This window comes from Tachyglossus aculeatus, unplaced genomic scaffold, assembly GCF_015852505.1.
Source record: "Tachyglossus aculeatus isolate mTacAcu1 unplaced genomic scaffold, mTacAcu1.pri scaffold_125_arrow_ctg1, whole genome shotgun sequence".
Lineage (NCBI taxonomy): Eukaryota > Metazoa > Chordata > Mammalia > Monotremata > Tachyglossidae > Tachyglossus > Tachyglossus aculeatus.
The window spans coordinates 1,230,270-1,257,372 of record NW_024044854.1 but is presented as its reverse complement, the minus strand read 5'-3'; the positions used below and the strand labels follow the sequence as shown (position 1 = coordinate 1,257,372).

Here is a 27,103-nt window from a genome sequence, read left to right as displayed (position 1 = left end):
CAGTGCCAGCAAGGATGGAGAAGTTGTTTTGGGGCAGAGCAGAAGGTTGAACTAATGCATTTGAGGGAGGGGTTGATATGGCACTTGCGTCTAGACAGGGGGTTGAATTGTGATAGAAGGTGCCATTGATTTATGACTAGTTTTCAGGAACTAGGTTCTGTTTTGATGAGTCCTTTCTCCGGTACGACCTCCTAGATTTCGACCCCGCGCAGGTGCTGAAAAGTATGCTAAACATGGCAACTAGGTTCTGACTGCTGGTTGGATTCCCTCTCAATAGGGCCGCCCACGGCATCCATACTGTATCACTCAGGCGATACATCTCAGGGTGGAAATCCTAGTAGGGGTTTGGGGTGGGCGGGGGTTTCCGTTATATGATGCATTCATATCATTATCTGGACTGTAAGCTCATCGTGGACAGCAAATCTGTCTATGTTGTTATGTTCTTGTCCCCACGCGCTTATTACAGTGTTTTGCACACAGTAAGCACTCAGAAAAATTGGACTGATTGATTCTCAATTTCTTTCTTCCTTTCACTCATTCTTTATCTTTCATTCATTGTTTATCTCTCATAATAGCTCCCTTCCTTCCTTCCTTCCTTCCTTCCTTCCTTCCTTCCTTCCTTCCTTCCTTCCTTCCTTCCTTCCTTCCTTCCTTCCTTCCTTCCTTCCTTCCTTCCTTCCTTCCTTCCTTCCTTCCTTCCTCCCTCCCTCCCTCCCCTGTTCTCTTGATTTCTTGGGATTCTCTCATCTATCCAACTTTAGACTTTGTTCTCCTTTTTAATGAGCGTTCCTTTCCAACAGGATATGATAAAAGTCTTTGTTACTTTCCCGGTATTAGGAGGTGATTCCTTGAATCACATTGCAGCCCCGGTTTACTGTGGGTATTCTTGGCTCGGATGTTCTCTTCCCATTTACCGGGAATGTGAATCTGCATGCCACCTGCTTCTACTTGCTAGTTTCTTTCTGCTGAGCACGGTAGTCCCTCTTCCCGACAGGCTCTGCTGCTCATATTCCCAAGGTGTACAGCACAAGGAAATATAGAATTCATCAGCGTTGGTAGTCCCGTTCCCTACCTACAATGCCCTTGGTGTCAAGAGAAGCAGCGTGGCTCAGTGGAAAGAGACGGGCTTTGGAGTAAGAGGTCGTGGGTTCAAATCTTGGCTCCGCCGCCAATTGTCAGCTGTGCTACTTTGGTCAAGTCACCTAAATTCTCTGGGCCTCAGTTACCTCATTTTGGCTCAGTGGAAAGAGTACGGGCTTTGTAGTCAGAAGTCAGGGGTTCGAATCCCTGATCCGCCAATTGTCAGCCGTGTGACTTTGGGCAAGTCACTTAACTTTTCTGGGCCTCGGTTACCTCAACTGTAAAATGGGGATTTAAACTGTGAGCTCCCCGTGGGACGACCTGATTACCTTGTAACCTCCCCGGCGCTTAGAACAGTGCTTTGCACATAGTAAGCCCTTAACAAATGCCATTATTATTGTTATTATTGTTGTTATCATTATTATTATTATTATTATTATTGTGCATGAGCCGCAGAGAGCTGCTGGCAGAAATCTAGATATTAGGTTGATCTTACCCACTTCAAATTTATCCTTGAGTGCTTTAACTCTGCCCTCTCCTCTGCCCAGCAAAATTATTTCTCCATTCTTATTGTCACTCAATCCAATCCCTTTCATTCACACCTCATCATCATCATCATCATCAATTGTATTTATTGAGCGCTTACTATGTGCAGAGCACTGTACTAAGCGCTTGGGAAGTACAAATTGGCAACATATAGAGACAGTCCCTACCCAACAATGGGCTCACAGTCTAAAAGGGGGAGACAGAGAACAAAACCAAACATACTAACAAAATAAAATAAATAGAATAGATATGTACAAATAAAATAAATAAATAAATAGAGTAATAAATATGTACAAACATATATACATATATGCAGGTGCTGTGGGGAAGGGAAGGAGGTAAGATGGGGGGGATGGAGAGGGGGACGAGGGGGAGAGGAAGGAAGGGGCTCAGTCTGGGAAGGCCTCCTGGAGGAGGTGAGCTCTCATCAGGGCCTTGAAGGGAGGAAGAGAGCTAGCTTGGCGGATGGGTATAGGGAGGACATTCCAGGCCCGGGGGATGACGTGGGCCGAGGGTCGATGGCGGGACAGGCAAGAGCGAGGTACAGTGAGGAGATTAGCGGCGGAGGAGCAGAGGGTGCGGGCTGGGCTGTAGAAGGAGAGAAGGGAGGTGAGGTAGGAGGGGGCGAGGTGATGGAGAGCCTTGAAGCTCATCTAAACACTCGACTCCTCCCTTCCTCCCTCCCTAACAACCATCATCAACTGTTTGCTCTCCACTGGCCTATTCCCCACTGCTTACCAACGTGCCCATGTTTTCCCATCCTACAAATAATTAAAATAAAAAACCTTGCCTTGATCTCCTGGCCTCCCTCCAGCTATCGCCCCATCTCCCTCCTACCATTTCTCTCCAAACCCCTTGAGCGAGTTGTCTACATCCTCTGTCTCCGTTTGAAGAGTTGAAATACCTCAGGGAGGAAGGTCTCAGAAAGAAAAGGTTGGCGGGGTGGGGGTGGGGATGAAATTGCAAGGCCCTGACCATCGTGCTTCCACACTTTCCCACTTTTTGCCTTTTATAAGGGTTGGAAGTCTGATCCTCTGGTCTTTCACCTAGAGCTTCCTCCACATACTACGAGTTTCCTTGGCTATCCAGGGCGGTGACTCAGCTCTAACAGGGCAACTGATTGCCTATTGAACAAGCTCTCCTCTCGTTTATTTCTGTTTTCTTTCGAACATGTTCTCCTCTCTTAATTTGTTTCTGCTTTCTTTCTTTAATCAATGGAAATTTTTTCGGGGTTTACCTTCCTGAGCATTCACAGTCTTTTCCCCTCTCCCTGCTGCACATGCTCCTGAATTTGAAGTGTGCCATAGGAAAAGAGCATTGGATTAATCCCAGGAAGCCGTACACAGTATCAAATTTTCTCTGCCCATGCCATTTGCCCTTCTACTATTCCTTCATATTCTGCCACAGATATAGCTGCCACCAAGGGAGATATAGCCACACTGTAGCATTGATCCTACTGGAATCTTCCACAGTACAAGTCTTAGCCTGTGATGAAGACTTCAATCTTCCTTTATTTCCCCTTTCTTTTCTAATTCCTTGCTTGTCTCTCCTACCGACGATGAAGAAAATCCATAAGTTCAACCGTATGTTGATACAAAACTCAGGTGACAAGATGCCACAAAAGTGACGTACTTTTTTTCTTCAGCCTGAGAAGACAGAGTAAGGCTGCTTGTGGAGTCTGAGGATGCTGAATATCAATATAGGCCACGATGGCCCTGGTTGAGACAGAGTCAGCAAACGACTGACGTTTCCGTTGTTTCCCTGATATCTGATCAGAACACTTCAGAAAGGGTCGCAGACGGACATAACTGTAAATGCCTGCAGCAGTTGAATCTTTGTAGCAAGAACATTATTTCAAAATGACCGCATTTCAATTTTTAAGTGGTGTTTCACTGATTATAGCATCCTGGTTCCTAAACAGATCATCTCGCCTGACTTCAGATACTCTTCTGAATTTAATTATTTTGTTTATCCCTTTACTTTTTAATTATTTAGCCACTAAGAAATTTGAATAAACTTTGATGAAGCTGGATGTCTTTACAATTCAGTCAATTGTATTTACTGGGAATTTTTTGTGTACCCACCTGGACTAGATACAAGGCAGAGAACAATAAAAAGAAATGAATTACTACATCTCTATCTTCATTCATTCATTCATTCAGTTATAATTGTTGAGCATTTATTACGTGCAGAACACTGCACTAAATGCTTGGGAGAGTACAATATAACAATAAACAGATATATTCCCTGGTGCCACAGGTTTACAATCTGGCTTTCAGTCTCATGGGGGGATCCAAGTTGTTTTTACTGTTTTTCCTCCTATCTAATGATTTGATTAATCAATCAATGTTATGTATTAAGTACTTAATTTATGCAGAGCTCTGTACCAAGTGCTTTTGAGGGTATGATACATTAGAGTTGTTCGACATGTTCCCTGTCCACCAGGAACTTAGTCTATTTGACTTCCTCATTCATTCATTCAATCGTATTTATTGAGTGCTTACTGTGTGTAGAGCAGTATAATAGGCGCGTGGGGCAACATATAGAGACGGTGCCTACCCCCCAATGGGCTCACAGTCTAGAAAGGGGAAGACAGCCACAAAAAAAGAAACAAGTAGGTAGATGTTGATATATTATAAAATATATTAATAAAATAAATATAGTAAATATGTATAAATAAAATACACAGAGTAATAAATATGTATAAATATATACAAGTGCTGTGGGAAGGGGGAGGGGGAAGGGCGGGGGGGAGGGAATTGTCTCATTCCCTATAAACAGCATAAACATCTGTAATGTTACCATCCATCTCAGATTAAAGGAAGAGGTCAGAGCTGGAAATGGAGATTTGGGAATCATCTGCATAGTGATAGGAGTTGAAGTTGTGGGAGAGCGGAAGTTATCCGAGGGAGTGGGGTAGATGAACAATAGAAGGGGACTCTGAGAACTGAGCCTTGAACGACCCCCTCTGTGAGAAGAAGGGAGTCAGAGGAGGACAGCCTGAAAAAAAGACTGAGAAGGAGCAGCCAGGAAAATGGAAGGAGAACTAAGGGAGGACAGTGTCAGTATACTTTAGTGCCGTAGGACTGAGGGAGGGGTGAATAAACGGAGCAAATCCAAGTGCAAGGGCAATGCAGAAGGGCATAGAAAAAGAGGAAATGAGTTCTCAATCAGGGAAGGCTTCTTGGAAGAGATCTGCCTTCAGTATAGCTTTGAATGTGGGGAAAGGAATTTGTCTGATATGGAGAGGAAGGGTATTCCAGGAAAAAGGAAGGGTGTGAGTGAGAGGTCGGCGGTGAGATGGATGAGATTGAGATACAGCCAGAAGGTTGGTGTTAGAAAATCTGAGTGTGTGGGCTGGGTTGTAGTAGGAGAGCAGTGAGATAAGGTAGCAAGGGGGCAAATTTGAGAAGCAGCGTGGCTCAGTGGAAAGAACATGGGCTTGGGAATCAGAGGTCATGGGTTCTAATCCCGGCTCCACCGTTTGTCAGCTGTGTGACTTTGGGCAAGTCTCTTAATTTATCTGTGCCTCAGTTTCCTCATCTGTAAAATAGGTATTAAAACTGTGAGCCCCCCGTGGGACAAACTGATCACCTTGTAACCTCCCCAGAGCTTAGAACAGTGCTTTGCACATAGTAAGCGCTTAATAAATGCCATTATCATTATTATTATTATTGTTATTAATATTATTATTACAGTGACTGATTGTTTTCGAGTCGATGATAAGGAGTTTTTGTTTGAAGCAGAGTGAATGGGCAATGGCAGGAGCTTCTTGAGGAATAGGGAAATTTGGACTGACATTTCTGCAGGAAAATGAGCAAACTAAAGAATGGTCTGGGGTGGGAAGAGACAGGAGGCAGGGAGGTCAGCAAGGAGACTCATTCAGTCAATCAATCATACTAAGAGCTTGAAAGAGAATAAGCAAGAGAGGCAACATGGCGCAGTGGATAGAGCATGGGCCTGGGAGTGAGGAGGTCATGGGTTCTAGTCCCAGCTCTCACCTGTCTGCTGTGTGGCCTTGGGCAAGTCACCTAACTTCTCTGTGCCTCAGTTACCTCATCTGCAAAATGGGGATTGAGGCTGTGAGCCTTATGTGGGACAGGGACTATGTCCAACCCGATTTGCTTATATCCCCTCCAGCACTTTGTACAGTGCCTGGCACATAGTAAGCACTTAACAAATACCATTATCATTATTATCATTATTATTATTATTATTATTATTATTATTATTATGATACAACAGTCATAGAAACCTTTCCTACCCACAACAAACTTACAGTCTAGAGGAGAAGACAGACACTGATACAAACAAATAAATTATGGATCTATACTTAAGTGCTGTGGGGTTGACGATGAGGAGAATAGCACTGCAAATCCAAATTTGAGGGTGATGAAAAAGGGGACAGGAGAAGAGGAAATCAATATTCAGTCAGGAAAGGCATCTTGGAGGGGATGGGATTTAGAAATCCTATTCCTACTTCCCCGTGAGACAGAATCTTACCAATTTTTTCAGCTTCCCATACGTAAATTAATGATGGCATTTATTAAGCGCTTACTACGTGCAAAGCACTGTTCTAAGCACTGGGGAGGTTACAAGATGATCAGGTTGTCCCACGGGGGGCTCACAGTCTTAATCCCCATTTTAAAGATGAGGTAACTAAGGCACAGAGAAGTTAAGTGCCTTGACCAAAGTCACAGAGTTGACAATTGGCAGAGCTGGGATTTGAACCCATGACCTCTGACTCCAAAGCCCGGGCTCTTTCCACTGAGCCACGCTGCTTCTCTAATTACACAGTCACTTCTGTTTATGAGATGGTAAATGGGGTTTACTTTGTAAAATATTTTAACATAGCACCATGACAGTTACTTGTTATGGATTATTGATCTGTGCCCTAAGGAGCCCTTAGCATTTAGCATAGAAGGTACCAAGAAGAGAATAGTGCACTGGAGGAAGATAACCTTAAATCAAGTGAGGAGATATCTACCCAACCATGATCTACAGCTAACTAAATGACCCCCTCATTTATGTAACATAATTACCCACTAACTTATCCTAGTGGAATGAGCGTAGGCCAGACAATCAGAGGACATGAGTCCTAATCCCGGCTCTGCCACTATTCTGCTGTGGGGCTGTGGGACAGTCACTTAACCTCTCAGTTACAGATGAGGTAACTGAGGTGCAGAGAAGTGAAGTGACTTGCCCAAGTCACAGATGAACACAAGCAAATGTTTGTTATTTATCAGAGAAAGCTTTGTGAGAAGACTGACAGTGTTCCAGAAATTCATTGTCTATGATCAGGTCGTGCCATTTCCCATTGAGTCTGGTTCATAACTGAAGGTGATGGAAAGGGTCATGGAGTCGGACATGCCATCTATTGGTTGTTTCACTAGAGGGCACTGTGCCAGACAGAGAGGTGATTCTGATCATGTAGGTCACCTCTGGACCTTTCCAGATTGCAATTGCCTCTCTCTAATCTTCCCAGAGACAGAATGGGAAAGCATGTAGCTTCCCTAGGGAGCCTTGTTGGAAAGAGGAGATTCTCTTTTCCACAGTGTTCTTATTCTCCGGTCACTGGATATCATTAAGAATGGACTCACAGCTGAGAAGGTCAGGGAAAAAGCCACATGGCTATTCATCAGCCATGGAGAATTCTCTTTCCTGTTTAGCAAAACACTGAACATGATGGTCTGTCGTCCATACAACAGGACGTAGAGCACTACAAGGACAAGAACCCACTTGGCTGCCCTGACCTCGGGCATCACTTTCGGTGGACGTCTGGGCCCGTGGAGGTGGCGGACCTGCCGATGGATTCTGTGCAAGATGGACACCGTGAAGCAACTGGCCACGCTCATGAAGCCCATGAACAACAGATCCCAGGTACTGACCACAACTGCATTTATCAATTTGGTTGTCACACTGACAGGGACCTCTGTGCAATATTTAAAATCCAGCATGATTCTTACATTGGAGCCATTCCAGGGACCTCTCATGTTCATCACTCACCAAAATCAAAGAGGGGATTGAAGATCCAGAGGATGAGGCAGGAGAAAAGGACGAAGTTGGGTAACTTAGCCTTAAGTCTATCCCATCGGTGGGTTCTTGGGCTGATGGTGACAGCCTGATAGACGCGCAGGAGGCACGTGCTGCAGATGGACAGTCCACGGGCCACTCGGTAGAAGTACATGACCATTTTGCATCCCATGTCATCTAGGAAATTTCCCAGGCTCCAAACTTCCAGAGGATTTAGGACTCCCCCAGTGAGAAGGACGATGGTGTTGGCCAAGGTCAGGTGAACAAGGATGGAGTCAGAGGAGCTCAGTTGGGTTTTGGCACAGATAATGTGGATATAAAACAGGAAGACGAATCCATTTGCTGAAAACCCAATGCCAACCTGTGTTAGAATTACAATCCCAAAGGTGATGTCCATTTGCCAAAATTTTCCGATGGAATTAGAGAAGACCTCCTGCGGGGTTATTTTGGGAGAGAGTGAGTTCAAGTGAGACTGAAAGAGAGAAAGAGAGATAGCATGAGGGCGAGTGTCCTACAATGTCACTGAGACCTAAAGGCATACATGCACCCTTTCATTTCGACTCACAGTTCAAAAAAGAAAAGAAATGTCCTTGCTTCTTTCGACATTGGATGCTCACCCCAACACAACCCTACAGCACTTAAGTAAATATCTTTAAACTGTATATTGTAAATTATCCATTTAGTCAGTGTCCCCATCTAGGCTTTAAATTCGTTTCAGGTTGTGAACCTATCTGCTAATTCTGTTGTATAATACTCTCCTAAATGCTTAATACAGGGCTCTGAAAATAGTAAGCACTCATTTAATACCATTGATTGATTGAATGATTCTTAATGCTTCTGAAGTAATTCCGTCATTGTTCCCCAACTCTGCCAAGAAGAGGTGGAAAACACTAGTTCCGGCTCAGCAGTCAAGGCAGCTTTGTTATAGGATTTCTTCATTCTGGGAGCCTTCTGACTGGTCAAGAGGTATTGCTTCCACTATGCAAGCAGTGTCCCTTACTGGAAAGAACATGGGCCTAGGAGTCAGAGGACCTCGGTTCTAAACCCAGCTCCACCACTTGCCTGCTGCATGACTTTGGGTAAATCGCTTCACTTCTCTGTGCCTCAGTTACCTCATCGATCAAATGGGGATTGAGACTGGGAGCCCCACGTGGGGTAGGGACTGCGTCTAACCTCATTACCCTGATCCAGCCCAGTGCTTAGAACAGTGGCTGGTACACAGTAAGCATTTAACAAATGTCACGATCGCTATCATTATGATTATTATGTGTGTCTCGGTTCCCTCCACTGCAAAACCTCGATTCAATACCTGTTCTCCCTCCTACTTAGACTCATGTGGGATCTAATTATCTGGTGTGAACAGTAAATCTGGCATGTCTTCTCATATATACAGGGAAATGATATGTCATCATGGGAGATGGCTAGCATTCATTATAAGATCAATATATCAGCCGTCATGGAAAGAGCCCGGGCTTGGGAGTCAGAGGTCGTGGGTTCGAATCCCAGCTCCACCACTTAGCAGCTGTGTGACTTTGGGTAAGTCACTTAACTTCTCTGTGCTTTAGTTCCCTCATCTGTAAAATGGGGATTAAAACTGTGAGCCCCATGTGGGACAACCTGATTACCCTGTACCTACTCCAGTGCTTAGAACTGTGCTTGGCACAGAGTAAGCGCTTAACAAATACTAACATGAATTAATTAACTCCTCCTCCTCCAATGCGGCATTCACAGTGAATGAGAAAGGTATTGTTGGCCACACAAATTTGTCAGGCTCATGTTAAAATGAATATCCACTTGGCAAATGTAACTATCTAATAACACAAAGTTGTACACCCGTGGAATAATGTATTGGGACAACAGTAGTTAAGTGTATACGGTTACTTGTCGAAATGCAAAAGCAGCATGAAGCAGCGTGGCTTAGTGGAAAGAGCACGAGTTTGGGAGTGAGAGGTAATGGGTTCTAATCCTGCCTCTGTCACTTGTCTGCTGTTCCGTCCCCCTCACCCCGTGACTCCAAACCACGGTCTGGGTTGAGCTCTACTGAGGGGCGGGGAGGGAGATTCAGGCTGCCTTATTCCCTCCAAGGTCCAAGGTGGCACCGAAGCGCAAGGAGAGGACTCCTCCACCAACTCAGGCCACATGGCTTTAAAATGGCGGATCGGGCCACGAACCAGAGATTAACGCTCCGTTGAAGGCGGGATTAAGAACGAAAAACAGAAACCATTGGAGAACAAGGGATGCTAACTTCGTGCTCAACCGCCAATGAAAGGCCCTGGAAACTGATGGACAGCACGTGCAAAGGGAAGGGTGTGTTTAAACCCCGCCCGTGTAAACCGCCCGCACTCAGTATGTAGACTGTTCAGCCGGTTTGTCTGAGATTTGCTATGTGCCTAGGCAGGCTTCTCTATGCTACACCCCACAGAGAGGGGTAGCAAACAGTAACAGATATACTAATAATAGAAGCAGTAGGAACCACAGTAGTAGTGGTAATAGTAATAGTTGTAGTAGCTTAGCCTGGTGGACATTACAGAGAACTGGCAGTCAGGAGACAGGGGTTCATTCATTCATTCATTCAATCGTATTTATTGAGCGCTTACTGTGTGCCGAGCACTGTACTAAGCGCTTGGGAAGTACAAGTTGGCAACATATAGAGATGGTCTGTCCCTACCCAACAGCAGGCTCACAGTCTAGAAGAGGGAGACAGACAACAAAACAAAATATATTAACAAAATGAAATGAATAGAATAAATATGTACAAATAAAATAAATAGAGTAATAAAGACGTACATACATATATGCAGGTGCTGTGGGCAGGGGAAGGAGGTAAGGCGGGGGGGGAGGGGGAAGGAGAGAGGTAGGAGAGAGCTCAATCTGGGAAGGCCTCCTGGAGAAGGTGAGCTCTCAGTAGGGCTTTGAAGGGAGAAAGAGACCTAGCTTGGCGGATGTGCAGAGGGAGGGCATTCCGGGACAGGGGGAGGATATGGGCCGGGGGTCGACGGCGGGACAGGCGAGAAGGAGGCACAGTGAGGAGATTAGCGGCAGAGGAGCGGAGGGTGCGGGCTGGGCTGGAAAAGGAGAGAAGGGAGGTGAGGTGGGAGGGGGTGAGGTGATGGAGAGCCTTGAAGCCGAGGGTGCGGAGTTTTTGCCTGATGCGTAGGTTGATTGGTAGCCACTGGAGATTTGTGAGGAGGGGAGTAACATGCCCAGAGCGTTTCTGCACAAAGACGATCTGGGCAGCGGCGTGAAGTATGGATTGAAGTGGGGAGAGGCAGGAGGATGAGAGATCGGAGAGGAGGCTGATGCAGTAATCCAGTTGGGATAGGATGAGAAATTGAAAGAGCAGGGTACCGGTTTTGATGGAGAGGAAAGGGCGGATCTTGACAATGTTGTGGAGGTGAAACCGGCAGGTTTTGGTGACGGATTGGATGTGAGGGGTGAACGAGAGAACAGAGTCGAGGATGACACCAAGGTTGCGGGCTTGAGACGGGAAGGATGGTAGTGCCGTCAACAGTGATGGGAAAGTCAGGGAGAGGGCAGGGTTTGGGAGGGAAGATATAGAGTTCAGTCTTGGACATGTTGAGTTTTAGATGGCGGGCAGACATCCAGGTGGAGATGTCCTGAACGCAGGAGGAGATGCGAGCCTGGAGGGAGGGAGAGAGAGCAGGGGCAGAGATGTAGATTTCGGTGTCATCAGCGAAAGAGATGATAGTTGAAGCCGTGGGAGCGAATGAGTTCACCGAGGGAGTGAGTGTAGATAGAGAACAGAAGGGGACCGAGAACTGACCCTTGAGGAACCCCCGCAGTAAGGGGATGGGAGGGAGAGGAGGAGTCCGCAAAAGAGACTGAGAATGAATGGCTGGAGAGATAAGAGGAGAACCAGGAGAGGACGGAGTCTGTGAAGCCAAGGTTGAATAGTGTGTTCACGTGAAGAGGGTGGTCCACAGTGTCGAAGGCAGCTGACAGGTCGAGGAGGATGAGGATTGAGTTTGAGCCGTTGGATTTGGCAAGCAGGAGGTCATTGGTGACCTTTGAGAGGGTAGTGTCCGTGGAACTCGTTCAAGGAGTTTGGAAAGGAATGGTAGGAGGGAGATAAGGCGATAACTATAAGGTGAGGTGGGGACAAGAGAGGGTTTTTATAGGATGGGAGAGACGTGGGCATTTTTGAAGGCAGAAGAGAAGGAACGAGTGGAGAGTGAGCGGTTGAAGATAGAAGTTAAGGAGGGGAGAAGGGACGGAGCGAGAGATTTCATAAGAGAAAGTTCTAATCTGAGCTCTGTCACTTGTCCACTCAGTGACTTTGAATACGTTCCTTAAGGCCTCTGTACCTCAGCTTCCATCTGTCAAGAGGGATTTCAAATGTTGCCCTTCCTTCTCCTTACCAGTGAGCCCCTCTGTAGCTATCCCAGTGCTTAGTGCATTGCTTAGCACACTGTAAGCGTTTACCAAATCCTAAAGAGGGTGTTGTGATGACCATGTTAGTGGTGGTTCAGTGCGCTCATCTGATCGGGTTCCAGAGTAGAGGAGGCAGATGAAAAGTGGGGAGGGAAGGGAGAGTCCGGGTGGGAAAGGGGAAATTCCCAATGTAGATTCTGGCTAAGATATTTCTGCGGTCCCTCCCCAGGCTGGGCTAACCTTTCGGCCTCTGATTCCCAACCATTTTATTGTTATTGTTATCATTTTATATTATGACAAAAGAATAATAATAACAATGCTGATTGTGGTGCTTATTAAGCATTTCTGTGCACCAACCACTTTATCAAGCTTAACAAATATCATCATTATTACTGAGCACTGAGGTAGGTGCAAGATCCAAAAATTCAGACACAGTCCCTGACCAACATGGGGTTCACAGTTTAATCCCCATTTTACAGATGAGGGAATTGAGGCCTAGACAAGTGGGGTGACTAGCCCAAGCTCACACAGCACAACAGTGGCAGAGCCGCGATTATAGTCCAGGTCCTCTGAATCCCAGGGCCGGGCTCTTTAGCCACATTTCAGGGCCCAAGGTCAGGTGATGTCCTGTCCATTCATGACCAGCCCCGCCCCCAACTGACCAGTAATAATGATAATAATGACATTTATTAAGCATGTACTATGTGCAAATCGCTGTTCTAAGCGCTGGGGAGGTTATAAGGTGATGGGGTTTGTCGCACGTGGGACTCACAGTCGTAATTCCCATTTTACAGATGAGGTAACGGAGTCCCAGAGAAGTGAAGTGATTTCCCCAAAGTCACACAGCTGAGAAGTGGCGGAGATGGGATTCGAACCCATGGCCTATGACCCCAAAGCCCGGGCTCTTTCCACTGAGCCACGCCCTTCAATAATTGTACTCATGTCAAGTGAACCCCCTCTTTCCGACCCCGCCCCTCTGGGCTATGTCTGTCCGAGAAAACTGAACGAGCAGGTCTGCTGCTACTAGGCTCAAGTTGGGACCCATTTTGTTTTCGTTAAACCTGCGTGTATTGATTTTTTCGTGCCTAACACCGAGTCCAGGACCCGTCCCGTCCCTGGTGAGGAGCGTCAATGTGTTTGCGGGCGGGAGGGGTGTCCCTGGGAGTGGCTGAAAATGGGGGCCTCACTCTCGGGGTAGGGTCCCTGGGTTGGCGGGATGGGGGAGGGTCTCGCTCCGGGCCTCTTTGGGGTCTGCCGTCTAAAAGGCAGTGTTCCCTGTGCAGGAGCGGCAAGGCGGGGATGACATCGATGGGGCACTTCCTGTTGAAAGAACACTGAAATTAGCGCCGGGTGAGTACCCCCGACTTGTAATCAGGCCCGGTCCTCGCCCCTTGGGGTCTTCCGGTCTGACAATTTCAGCGGGGGAGAGGCCTGGGGTAAACACATCGGGAGCAAGGAAATGATAAAGGAGAACACAAGGGCAGCCCTGGCGGGGGCCGATACAACATGGGGAAGGAGAAACGTGGCGGAGACCATAGGGCTACCGCCCATCCCCACTGATGGTACGTTTTCCCGCGCGGCAGGTGTCTTCCTGGAATACCCACGGTGGATCAGTACTGGAAGATCCGGTGCCAGCAGAGATTCTCCAAGTGCCAGAAGGAAAGGCGGTAAGTCCAGGGAAGAGACAAGGCCTGGAGGTGCTCCGGACCTGGGAGGAAAGGAGGAGAAAGAGGGGAGTCCAAGTGAAGGACTGGGCCAGGTCCCGGCCCCCCATCCTCTCCTTCAATTGATCATTCACTATATACAGAGCCGTATGCTGATCTCTTCCCCGGCTCCCCGGGTACCCTGAGCTGACGGGGATCCTGGGGAGAGTCAGCCGGCGGGAAGTGTTAGGCCCAGTGGAGAGGATGATGAGGGGAGGGAATCAGAGGCGGGAGCAATGTCAGTCGTGGGGTGGTCAGAGGTTTGGCGAGTCAGGTGGAGGAGGATCAGACAGGGGGTGACAAGACCAGTTGATGGAAGAGTCAGAAGGGGGAGAATCAGACCAGGGAGAGGAAGTAAGGTGAGTGTCTTATGGGGTGATGTCACAAGGGGGAGAGTCATTCATTCATTCAGTTGTATTCTTTGAGTGCTTACTGTGTGCAGAGCACTGTACTAAGCTCTGGGGAAGTACAAGTTGGCAACATATAGAGACGGTCCGTAGCCAACAGCGGGCTCACAGTCTAGAAGGGGGAAACAGACAACAAAACAAAACATATTAATAAAATAAAATAAACAGAATAAATAGGTACAAGTAAAATACATAAATAGAGTTATAAATATGTACAAACATATATACATATATACAGATGCTGTACGGAGGAGAAGGAGGTAAGGCGGGGGGGGTGGGGAGGAGGAGGAGGGGGAGAGGAAGGAGGAGGCTCAGCCTGGGGAGGAGAGGGCTCAGTCTGGGGAAGGATGTGGAAGGATCTGAGCCGGATGTAGAAGGGTTAGATGGAGGAGAGTCAGACGAGGGTCGAGTCATACTGGCGGGCGGGGGGGGCGAGTCAGAAGAGGGAGAGTCAGATCTCAGGAAAATCAGTTGGGGGGAAAGTTCAGATAAGAGAGAGTCAGATGGGGACGAGTCTGAAGGGGAAAAGGTCATATGAGGGAGAGCATATGGGAAGAGTCACACTAGAGAATTAAATGGAAGGGAGAGAAGACGGAGAGAGAGTCGAACCCGGGAGAGTCAGCCAGGGGAAGGATCAGACAAGTGAAAGTCAAATGTGGGAGAATCAGAAGAAGGAAGAATCAGACCGGAGAGAGTCAGACAAGGAGCCTGGCAGAGCCCCAGGGAGTAATAGGGTCAGAGAGAGGGTGGAGGGGCTCTGGGGAAGGGGTTGGGTACGGGGAAAGAGGAAGGGCAGGACAAGGCTCCCTACTAGGAGGCGGCGGTCGGGGGCCGAGGAGTGGTCAGATATGTCTCTGGGCCAGCCAGGGATGGGGGCTGAAAGAGAGACTCCGCCCAGGTCAGGCTGGAGATGGGGGCAGTGGAGGGAGGATGCCAGGAGTCCCCAGTCCCTAATTCTTCATCCTTCTGACCACCACAGTTACGAGCACAGGGCATACCCCATAGTGGACGGTGCTCTATAAAACTTAGCCGGAACAGTTGACGAGGAGAAGAAGATAGAATATAAGGAGGAAGTAGAGAAGGAGAAGACAGAAGAGGAGGAGGAGGACGACGAGAAGGAGGTTAAGACTGAGGAGGAAGAGGAAGACGAGAATGAGGAGAAGACAGAGAAGGAGGGGGAAGACGAAAAGGAGGAAGAAGATGAGGAGGAGAAGACAGAGGAGGAGGGGAAGATAGAGGAGGAGGAAGACAAGGAGGAGAAAGACTAGGAGGAGAAAGACTAAGAGGAGAAGACAGAATAGGAGGGAGAAGACAGAGGAGGACAAGGAAGACAGGAAGGAGGAGAAGGCAGAGGAGGAGGAGGAAGACGAGAAGGAGAAGGAAGATGAGAAGGAGAAGACGGAGGAGGAGGAGGAAGATGAGAAGGAGGAGGAGAAATATGAGGGGCTCCAGCATGTACGTTCCCCAGAGCCCGCCTCAGGTGGTGGTGTTATGCTGGCTGGGGGCTCTGTTCCAAAAGCCCAGAAAAATTTGGCCCAGGGCAGGAGAGGCCTCCAGAGAAAAGAGGACGAGGGGAGGCTGGGCTGCGTGGCCCGTGCCCGGAGGTGGATGAGGAATTCCCTGCCGATGAATTCCAGGGTGCAAACCTAGGGCAATTGTCATTTGACAGGAAGGATAGACTGAACCCGTCTGTCTGTGTGGAAATATGTACTGCGTGGAGGAGGAGATGAATTCCTACCGGAAATTGCGTAGCTCCACAGTTTGAGAGTGTGGTTGGAGCTACCACTTTAGAAGATCAAAAGGGAAAATTTATTTGAGTGAAGGCGCCTACCTCAAACAGGGATCAGCTCACTTTATTTTGAAGTATGGATCTCGTTAAGGGAAAAGTGAATTCTCAATTGTTTGAGCGTGAAAATGCAAAACAGGTGATAGTTTTGCCTGTTGAATGGTACTTCAAATACTGTGTCGGAGATTCTACTGTGTTAACTATGTAGATTTTGCTAATTTGTCTTATTATGTTCACTGTGGAACCATGTGTAACGAAAAAAAAAGGAATGTAAAGAAAACTTACGTGTTCCTTTCCATCATAATTTTGAATGAATGGGTAAATGGAAATTTGGTGTAAAGAAATGTTCTGGGTTACAAACTGTGGTATTACTAAGATATAAAGGGGAAAATTTGGGATAATTGATTTTGGATTATTCTTATTATTACAGTGATAATTATTCATTATTATTATTATTATTACTGTGATTGGCACAGAGTAAGTGCCTGACAAAAACCTCATTTATCATTATTATTTGTTCCCCTTATCTGAAGAGTGTGGGTCTTCAAAGCCAAACCAATTCATCCTGTTTGCCTCCCCACCCTGTCACTCCCACCACCTCCCATCTTTCTATGGTGACTCTCCCCCTCAAAAACCTTTGACCTTAGTAGCGTTGGCCCCAACACCTAGCACCAACTCCAGCCCCAGGCCAGGTTCCCAAGAACTTGGTACAGTGCTCTGCACACAGGAAGTATTCAATAAACACCATGGATTGATTGTACATCCAATCGTTGATTTTTACTGCCCTAGTTCTAAAGATGTTTATGTCTGTCTTGTCAATTAGAGTGTAAGATCTTCATGGGCAGAGAGCGTGTTCATTCAATCATTTATTTAATGGTATTATTGAACACTTACCATGCACAGAGCACTATACTCTGTGATTGGGGGAGTACAATATAACAAAATTGGAGAACACATTCCCTCCCCACCATGGGTCTATGGTCCATATGTGTGCAATGTAGAGAAAGATCTTTTCACTTTTGCTGTGAAACAGCAAACAAATGTGAGCAGGACCCTCAAAGACTACCCAGAATAGGTCAGATAACTAGAGATAAATAATTTTACTATTTGTTAAGCACTGTTTTAAGCCCTGGGGAAGAACCATGGTAATCATAGTAGACACAGTCCCTGCTCCCCATGTGGCTTACAGACTAATAGGAGGGAGAACAGGCATTGAATTCCCACTTTTGCAGATGAGCATACTGTGGCACAGAGAAGTGAAGTGACTTGCTTAAGATTATACAGCAATCATATGGATTAGAACCCAAGCCCTCTGTCCCCCCGGCCCATACTCTTTCCATTAAGCCATGCTGCACCTCTAAACTACTAGAATTCCTAGGAAACTCGTGGAGAGTCTTGTAGCACAAGGGGTCTTCCCTGGAACAAACAGTTCTGAGCATGTCTGTTAGGGTCCTGAACAAAGAAAGCAATTAGCATTGAGCAGCAACTTTAGGCTCTCTCAGGGGTACCCAGTAACTACATATTAACTCTTACGCTCCTCTAGCAGCTCAGGAGGGTGAAGCAACTTCACCTCTGTCTTCTACCATATTTGTCATTCGAACTTCCCTAACATCTAGTTCAGCATTGAGAAGCAGCATGTCCAAGACTGAACTCCTTGTCTTTCCTCCCAAACCCTGCCCTCTCCATGACTTTCCCATCTCTGTTGACGGCACTACCATCCTTCCCATCTCCAAGGCCCGCAACCTTGGTGTCATCCTCGACTCCGCTCTCTCATTCACCCCCTCACATCCATGCCGTCACCAAAACCTGCCGGTCTCAGCTCCGCAACATTGCCAAGATCTGCCCTTTCCTCTCCATCCATACCGCTACCCTGCTCATTCAAGCTCTCATCCTATCCCGTCTGGACTACTGCATCAGCCTTCTCTCTGATCTCCCATCCTCGTGTCTCTCCCCACTTCAATCAATACTTCATGCTGCTGCCCGAATTGTCTTTGTCCAGAAACGCTTTGGGCATGTTACTCCCCTCCTCAAAAGTCTCCAGTGGCTACCAATCAATCTGCGCATCAGGCAGAAACTCCTCACCCTGGGCTTCAAGGCTGTCCATCACCTCGCCCCATCCTACCTCACCTCCCTCTCTCCTACTACAGCCCAGCCTGCACCCTCCACTCCTCTGCTGCTAATCTCCTCACCATACCTCGTTTTCGCCAGTCCCGCCATCGACCCTCGGCCCACTTCCTCCCCCGGGCCTGGAATGCCCTCCCTCTGCCCATTCGCCAAACTAGCTCTCTTCCTCCCTTCGAAGCCCTACTGAGAGCTCACCTCCTCCAGGAGGCCTTCCCAGACTGAGCCCCTTCCTTCCTCTCCCCCTCGTCCCCCTCTGCATCCCTCCATCTTACCTCCTTCCCTTCCCCACAGTACCTGTATATATGTTTGTACATATTTATTTCTCTATTTATTTATTTATGTATTTTACTTGTACATACCTATTCTATTTATTTTATTTTCTTGGTATGTTTGGTTTTGTTCTCTGTCTCCCCCTTTTAGACTGTGAGCCCACTGTTGGGTAGGGACTGTCTCTATATGTTGCCAACTTGTACTTCCCAAGGGCTTAGTACAGTGCTCTGCACACAGTAAGCGCTCAATAAATACGATTGATGATGATAATAGGTCCTGGGAGTCAGAGAACCTGGATTCTAATCCCAGCTCCATCACTTGGCTGCTGTGTCACCTTGGACATGTCATTTAGCTTCTTTGTACCTCAGCTCCCTCACCTGCAAAATGGAGATTCAATACCTGCACTCCCTCCTACTAAGGCTGTGAGCCCCATGTGGGACAGAGACTGTGTCCAACCTGATTAACTTGTATCTACCCCAGGATTTAGCACAATGCTTGACAGATAGTAAGTGCTTAATACCACTAAAAAATGCTTAACCAGACATCAGCCTTGAAGACACTTCTGTATAGCAGGTCTCCCTACCTATGGGGACTAGCCAAAGAAGAGTAGGCCTTCCCCCCGGCCCCCCGCTCCAGAATTGCTCAGTACATAATAATAATACAAATTATGGTTTTTGTTAAGTGTTTACTGAGTGTCAAGCATTTAGATAAACGTTAATCAGGTCAAACAGTCCCTGTTCCACCTGGGTTCATAGTTTAAGAAGGGAAAAGGACACGCACTGAATCCCCATCGTACAGATGAGGAAACTGAAGCACAGAGAATTTGAATGACTTGTCCAAGATCAAACATCAGATAAATGGTAGAGTTGGGATTAGAACAAAGTTCTTCTGACTCCTAGGTTCAGACATTCCACCAGACCGTGCCTCTTCCACTCCCCCACAGTGCAGGATAGAGTCCAGGAAGTCCACATTCCTATTGTTCCCCAAAGCCTCTTGTTGCTACATCTGGTGGAAGTGATGTGGTTTAGTGGAAAGACCATGGGCCTGGGATTCAGATGATCTGGGTTCTAATCCCAGCTCCACCACCTATCTGCTTTATGACCTTGGGAAGTCACCTCACTTCACTGAGTCTCAGTTGCCTCATCTGTAAAATGGGGATTAATACTGCGCACCCATGTTGTACCCAGTGCTTAGTACAGTGCCTGGAACGAAGTAAGTGCTCAACAAAGCGCTCTGCACCTAAAAGCTCTCATTAAATATGACTGAATGAGAGATTAATGGAATACCATAGAAAAACCCAATCCCGAACAACAACAACAATAACCCAGAGACATAAATCTGGGTTGTATGGGCAATCATTTATTTCAATGATGGCTCTTCTTATGGACTCATGTGTCCCTCAATCAATCAATCAATCGATCAATCGCTTTTATTGAGCGCTTACTGTGTGCAGAGCACTGTACTAAGTGCATGGGAAGTACAAGTTGGCAAAATATAGAGACTGTCCCTACCCAACAGTGGGCTCACAGTCTAGAAGGGGACGTCAGAGAACAAACAAAAGATATTAATAAAATCAAATAAATAGAACAGATACGTACAAGCAAAATAAATAAATAAATAGAGTAATAAATACGTACAAACATATATACAAATATACAGGTGCTGTGGGGAAGGGAAGGAGGTAAGACGAGGAGGGAAGAGATGGTCAGGAGGGGGAGAGGAAGGAGGGGGCTCAATCTGGGAAGGTCTCCTGGAGGAGGTGAACTCTCAGTAGAACCTTGAAGGGAGGAAGAGTGCTAGCTTGGTGAACGTTGGGAGGGAGGGCATTCCAGACCAGGGGGATGACATGGACTGGGGATCGACGGCGGGACAGGCGAGAACGAGGCATGGTGAGGAGATTAGCGGCAGAGGAGCGGAAAGTGCGGGCTGGGCTGGAGAAGGATAGAAGGGAGGTGAGGTAGGAGGGGGTGAGGTGATGAACAGCCTTGAAGCCGAGAGTGAGGAGTTTCTGCCTGATGCGCAGGTTGATTGGTAGCCACTGGAGATTTTTGAGGAGCGGAGTAACATGCCCAGGACGTTTCTGGACAAAGACAATCCGGGCAGCGGCGTGAAGTATGGATTGAAGTGGGGAGAGACAAGAGGATGGGAGATCGGAGAGAAGGCTGATACAGTGGTCCAGACAGGATAGGACGAACGAGCAGGGTAGCGGTTTGGATGGAGAGGAAAGGGAGGATCTTGGCAATGTTGTGGAGCTGAGACCGGCAGGTTTTGGTGACGGCTTGGGTGTGAGGGGCGAACGAGAGAGCGGAGTTGAGGATGACACCAAGGTTGCGGGCTTGTGAGATAGGAAGGATGGTAGTGCCGTAAGCAGTGATGGGAAAGTCAGGGAGAGGTCAGGGTTTGGGAGAAAAGACAAGGAGTTGAGTCTTCGACATGTTGAGTTTTAGGTGGAGGGCAGACATCCAGATGGAGATGTCCTGAAGACAGGAGGAGATGCGAGCCTGGAAGGAGGGGGAGAGAGCAGGGGCAGAGATGTAGATCTGGGTGTCATGAGCGTAGAGATTATAGTTGAAGCCGTGGGAGCGAATGAGGTCACCAAGGGAGTGAGTGTAGATCGAGAACAGAAGGGGACCGAGAACTGACCCTTGAGGAACCCATACAGGAAGGGGATGCGAGGGGGAGGAGGAGCCTGCAAAAGAGACTGAGAATGAACGACCGGAGAGATAAGAGAAGAACCAGGAGAGGACGGAGTCTGTGAAGCCAAAGTTGGATAGTGTGTTGAGGAGAAGGGGGTGGTCCACAGTGCCGACGGCAACTGAGAGGTCGAGGAGGATTAGGGTAGAGTATGAGCCGTTAGATTTGGCAAGCAGGAGGTCATTGGTGACCTTCAAGAGGGCAGTTTCCGTGGAATGTAGGGAATGGAAGCCAGACTGCAGGGGGTCGAGGAGAGTTGGTGTTGAGGAATTCGAGGCAGCGCGCGTAGATGACTCGTTCAAGGAGCTTGGAAGGTACCTAGACCTTCATCCTTGGATCTGAAATACTTTCTGGGCCACCGCATAACCAAACGAATGATTGGGAAATTTCTTATTTTGCTCCCACCTGTCCGCACATCATTGTGTCCCAACAAGATAAAGGAGGTGGTAAACTTACCTGACAGCAAATGCTGACATCTACAGCTCTAGGAAACCAGTAGCAATGATGAATCTGAGTCTTTTCTTTACCCCCTTGTAAGAAAGGGAGTCAGAGAAAAGAGGACTTAATCAGATAAGGCTCGTTCAAGATCTCATCCTATCCCATCTGGATTACTGTATCATTCTCCTCTCCGATCTCCCATCCTCGTATCTCTCCCCACTTCTGTCCATACTTCACCCCGCTGCCCGGATTGCCTTTGTCCAGAAACGCTCTGGGCATGTTACTCCGCTCCTCAAAAATCTCCAGTGGCTACCAATCAACCTACCCATCAGGCAGAAACTCCTCACTCTCGGCTTCAAGGCTCTCCATCACCTTGCCCCCTCCTACCACACCTCCCTTCTCTCCTTCTACAGCCCAGACCACACCCTCTGCTCCTCTGCCACTAACCTCCTCAACGTGCCTCGTTCTCGCCTGTCCCGCTGTCGACCCCCGGCCCACGTCATCCCAATGGCCTGGAATGCCCTCCCTCGGCCCATCAGCCAAGCTAGCTCTCTTCCTCCCTTCAAGGCCCTACTGAGAGCTCACCTCCTCCAGGAGGCCTTCCCAGACTGAGCCCCCTCCTTCCTCTCCCCCTCCTCCCATTCTCCATGCCCCCGCCTTACCTCCTTCCCTTCCCCACAGCACTTGTATATATGTATATGTGTTTGTACGTATTTATTACTCTATTTATTAATTTATTTTACTTGTACATATTTATTCTATTTATTTTATTTTGTTAAAATGTTTTGTTTTGCTCTCTGTCTCCCCCTTCTAGACTGTGAGCCCACTGTTGGGTAGGGACCGTCTCTATATGTTGCCAACTTGTACTTCCCAAGCGCTTAGTACAGTGCTCTGCACGCAGTAAGCGCTCAATAAACACAATTGAATGAATGAATGAATGAATGAATAAGGCGTGATGAAGGGTTACGAGACATTAATAAGGCTGACATTAATAGCTCCTGCAGGGCTATTTTGGGAGAGAGTGAGTTCAAGTGCGACTGAAAGAGAGAGAGAAAGGGAGAGAGCATGAGGGAGAGTGTCCTACAATGTCACTGAGACCTGAAGACATACATGCACCCCTTCAATTCGACTGACAGTTAAAAAAAGAAACGTCTGTTTCTTTCTACATTGGATGCTCACCCCACCCCAACCCCACAGCACTTATGTACATATCGTTACATAAGATTGTAAATTACTTAGTAAATAGAAAATAGTAAATAGAAAATAGTAAGCACTCAATCAATACCATTGATTGATTGAATGATTCTTAATGCTTCTGAAGTAATTCCATCATTGTTCCCCAATTCTGCCAAGAAGAGGTGGAAAACACTAGTTTCGACTCAGCAGTCAAGGTAGCTTTGTTATAGGATTTCTTCATTCTGGGAGCCTTCTGACTGGTCAAGATGTATTGCTTCCACTATGCAAGCAGTGTCCCTTAGTGGAAAGAACATGGGCCTAGGAGTCAGAGGACCTCGGTTCTAAACCCAGCTCCACCACTTGCCTGCTGCATGACTTTGGGTAAGTCGCTTCACTTCTCTTTCTAGACTGTGAGCCCACTGTTGGGTAGGGACTGTCTCTATAAGTTGCCAACTTGTACTTCCCAAGCGCTTAGTACAGTGCTCTGCACACAGTAAGAGCTCAATAAATACGATTGATTGATTCTCTGTGCCTCAGTTACCTCATCGGTAAAATGGGGATTGAGACTGGTAGCCTCACATGGGGTAGGGACTGCGTCTAACCTCAGTAACCTGATCCACCCCAGTGCTTAGAACAGTGCCTGGTAAACAATAAGCATTTAACAAATGTCATGATCGCTATCATTATGATTATTATGTGTGTCTCGGTTCCTTCCACTGCAAAATTTTGATTCAATACCTGTTCTCGCTCCTACTTAGGATCATGTGGGATCTAAATATCTGGTGTGAACAGTAAATCTGGCATGTCCTCCCATATTTACAGGGAAATGATATGGCATCATGGGAGATGGCTAGCATTCATTATAAGATCAATATATCAGCCATCATGGAAAGATCCCGGGCTTGGGAGTCAGAGGTCGTGGATTCGAATCCCAGCTCCGCCACTTATCTGCTGTGTGACTTTGGGTAAGTCACTTAATTTTTCTGTGCTTCAGTTCCCTCATCTGTAAAATGGGGATTAAAACTGTGAGCCCCATGTGGGATAACCTGATTACCCTGTATCTACTCCAGTGCTTAGAACTGTGCTTGGCACAAGTAAGCGCTTAACAAATACTAACATGAATTAATTAACTCCTACTCCTCCCATGCGGCATCCACAGTGAATGAGAAAGGTATTGTTGGCCACACAAATTTATCAGGCTCATGTTAAAATGAATATCCATTTGGCAAATGTAACTAACTACACAAAGTTGTACACCCGTGGAATAATGTATTGGAGCAACAGTGGTAACGTGTATCTGGTTATTTGTCGAAACACAAAAGCAGCGTGAAGCAGCGTGACTTAGTGGAAAGAGCATGGGCTTCGGAGGTAATGAATCCCGCCTCTGCTACTTGTCTGCTGTTCCTTCCCCTCTCTGACTCCAAACCGCGTTCTGGGTTGAGCTCTACTGAGTGGGGGGGTGGAGATTCAGGCTTCCTTGTTCCCTCCACAGTCCCAGGTGGCTCTGCGGCACACAAAGGGGGCTCCTCCGCCCACCAAGGCCAAATGTCTCTAAAATGGCGGATCGGGCCACAAGCCAGAGATCAACGGTCCGTTGAAGGAGAGATTAAGAACGAAAAACAGAGACCACTGGACAACAAGGGATGCCAACTTCCTTCTCAACCGCCAATGAAAGGCACCAGAATCTGACGGACAGCACGTGCAAAGGGAAGGATGTGTTAAAACCTGCCCATGTAAGCTGCCCGCGCTCAGTATGTAGACCGCTCAGCCGCCTTGACTAAGATCTCCTCTGTGCCTAGGCAGGCAGTCTTGTGCTGAACACTCCCAGGAGGAAGTGGGATTAAAGGTGACTGACTTGGAGCAAGCTGCGGTGTTTGTCTTCTCTATGGTCCACCTCACCGAAAGGGGTAGCAAACAGAAGCAGATATATTAATAATAGAAGCAGTACTAACCATAATAGTAGTGGTAATAGTAGTAGTAGTAGTAGTAGCTCAGCCTAGTGGACATTACAGAGAACTGGGAGTCAAGAGACCGGAGTTCTAATCCGAGCTCTGTCACTTGCCCACTCAGTGACTTTGAATACGTTCCTTAAGGCCTCTGTACCTCAGCTTCCCTATCTGTCAAGAGGTATTTCAAATTATGTCCTTCCTTCTCCTTACCAGTGAGCCCCTTTATATCTACCCCAGTGCTTAGTGCATTGCTTGGCACACTGTAAGCGCTTACCAAATCCTAAAGAGGGTGGTGTGATGACCATGTTAACGGTGGTTCAGTGCTCTGGTCGGGTCGGGTTCCAGAGTAGAGGAGGCAGCTGAGAAGTGGGGAGGGAAGGAAGAGTCAGGGTGGGAAAGGGGAAATTCCCTATGTAGATTCTGGCTAAGAGATTTTTGCGGTCCCTCCCCAGGCTGCACTAACCTTTGGGCCTCTGGTTCCCAACCACTTTATTGTCATTATTATTGTATATTATACGACAATAATAACAATAATAATAATAATAATAATAACAAGATTGTTGTATTTATTAAGCAGTTCCGTGCACCAACCACTGTATTAAGCTTAACAAATACCATCATTATTACCGAGCACTGGGATAGATGCAAGATCCCTAAATTCAGACACAGTCCCTGACCAACATGGGGTTCACAGTTTAATCCCATTTTACAGATGAGGGAATTGAGGCCTAGACAAGTGAGGTGACTTGCCCAAGCTTACACGGAACACTAGTGGCAGAGCCGCGATTAGAGTCCAGGTCCTCTGACTCCCAGGGCCGGGCTCTTTAGCCACATTTCAGGGCCCAAGGTCAGGTGATGTCCCGCCCATTCATGACAAGCCCCACCCCCACCTGACCAATAATAATAACAATAATGACATTTACTAAGCACTTACTATGTGCAAAGCGCTGTTCTAAGCGCTGAGGAGGTTACAAGGTGATCAGGTTGTCCCACGTGGGACTCACAGTCTTAATCCCCATTTTACAGATAAGGCAACTGAGGTCTAGGGAAGTGAAGTGACTTGCCCGAAGTCATACAGCTGACAAAGTGGCGGAGGTGGGATTTGAATCCATGGCCTCTGACTCCAAAGCCCGTGCTCTTTCCACTGAGCCACGCCCTTCAACAATGGTAAGCATGGCAACTGAACCTTCTCCCTCCAACCCCGCCCCTCCGGGCTCTGTCTCTCTGAGAAATTGGAATGAGCAGCTCTGCTGCCACTAGGCTCAAGTCGGGACCCATTTTGGTTTTGGGAAACTTGCGTGTATTGGCTTTTCCGTGCCTAGCACTGAGTCCAGGACCTGTTCCGGCCCTGGTGAGGAGCACCAGTATGTTTCGGGGCCTGGGAGTCCCGGGGAGTGGCTGGAAATGGGTGCCTCAGTGTCGGGGTAGGGTCTCTGGGTTGGCGCGATGGGGGAGGGTCTCGCTCCGGGCCTCTTTGGGGTCTGCCGTCCAAAGGGTAGTGTTCCCTGTGCAGGAGCGGCAAGGCGGGGACATCGATGGAGCGCTTCCTGTTGAAAGAACACCGAAATGAGCGCTGAGAGAGCATTCCCGACTTGGAATCAGGCCCGGTCCTCGCCCCTTGGGGTCTTCCGGTCTAACAGTTTCAGCGGGATAGAGACCTGAGGTAGACACATCGGGAGCAAGGAAATGATAATGCAGAACACAGGGTCAGCCCTGTCGGGGGCCGATACAACATGGGGAGGGAGAAACGTGGCAGAGAGCGAGGGGCCACCACCCATCCCTGCTGATGGTACGTTTTCCCGCGCGGCAGGTTTCTAACTGGAACAACCATGGTGGATCAGTACTGGAAGATCGGGAGCCAGCAGAGATTCTGCAAGTGCCGGAAGGGAAAGCGGTAAGTCCAGGGAAGAGACAAGGCCTGGAGGTGCTCCGGACCTGGGGGGAAGAGAGGGGGAACGGGGAAGTCCAAGTGAAGGACCGGGCCCGGTTCCAGTCCCCATCCTCTCCTTCAATTGATCATTCACTATGTACAGAACCGTATGTATATCTCTTCCCCGGCTTCCCGGGTACCCTGAGCTGACGGGGATCCTGGTGAGAGTCTGCCTGAGGGAAGGGTTAGGTCCAGCGGAGAGGACCATGGGGGGAGAGAATCAGACGCGGGTAGCAATGTCAGTCGTGGGGAGGTAAGAGGTTTGAAGAGTCAGATGGAAGAGGATCAGACAGGGGGTGGTAAGACCAGTTGAGGGAAGAGTCAGAAGGGGGGAGAATCAGATGCGGGAGAGGAGATAAAGGAGAGAGTCATATGGGGTGGTGTCAGAAGTGGGAGAGTCAGATGGGGAAGGGATAGGCGGAGGAGAGTCAGATCTAAGGAGAATTAGTTGGGGGAAAATTCGGACAGAGGAGAGTCAGATGGGGGTGAGTCAGATGGGGGCGAGTCAGAAGGGGAAAAGATCGTATGTCTCTGGGCCAGCCGGGGGCAGGGGCTGAAAGAGAGATTCCGCGCAG

The 27,103-nt window shown here is 47.8% G+C and overlaps 1 protein-coding gene across 1 annotated transcript; it reads right to left on the bottom strand.

Annotated features, from left to right (window-relative positions):
* Window positions 1-7,139: 7,139 nt before the first annotated feature.
* LOC119922820 (olfactory receptor class A-like protein 1) lies at window positions 7,140-26,429 on the bottom strand. The gene is given in 6 exon segments (XM_038742450.1): window positions 7,140-7,627; window positions 7,630-8,131; window positions 13,239-13,371; window positions 13,669-13,759; window positions 26,069-26,145; window positions 26,392-26,429. Coding segments are annotated over 6 exon segments (1,329 nt in total).
* Window positions 26,430-27,103: the final 674 nt, after the last annotated feature.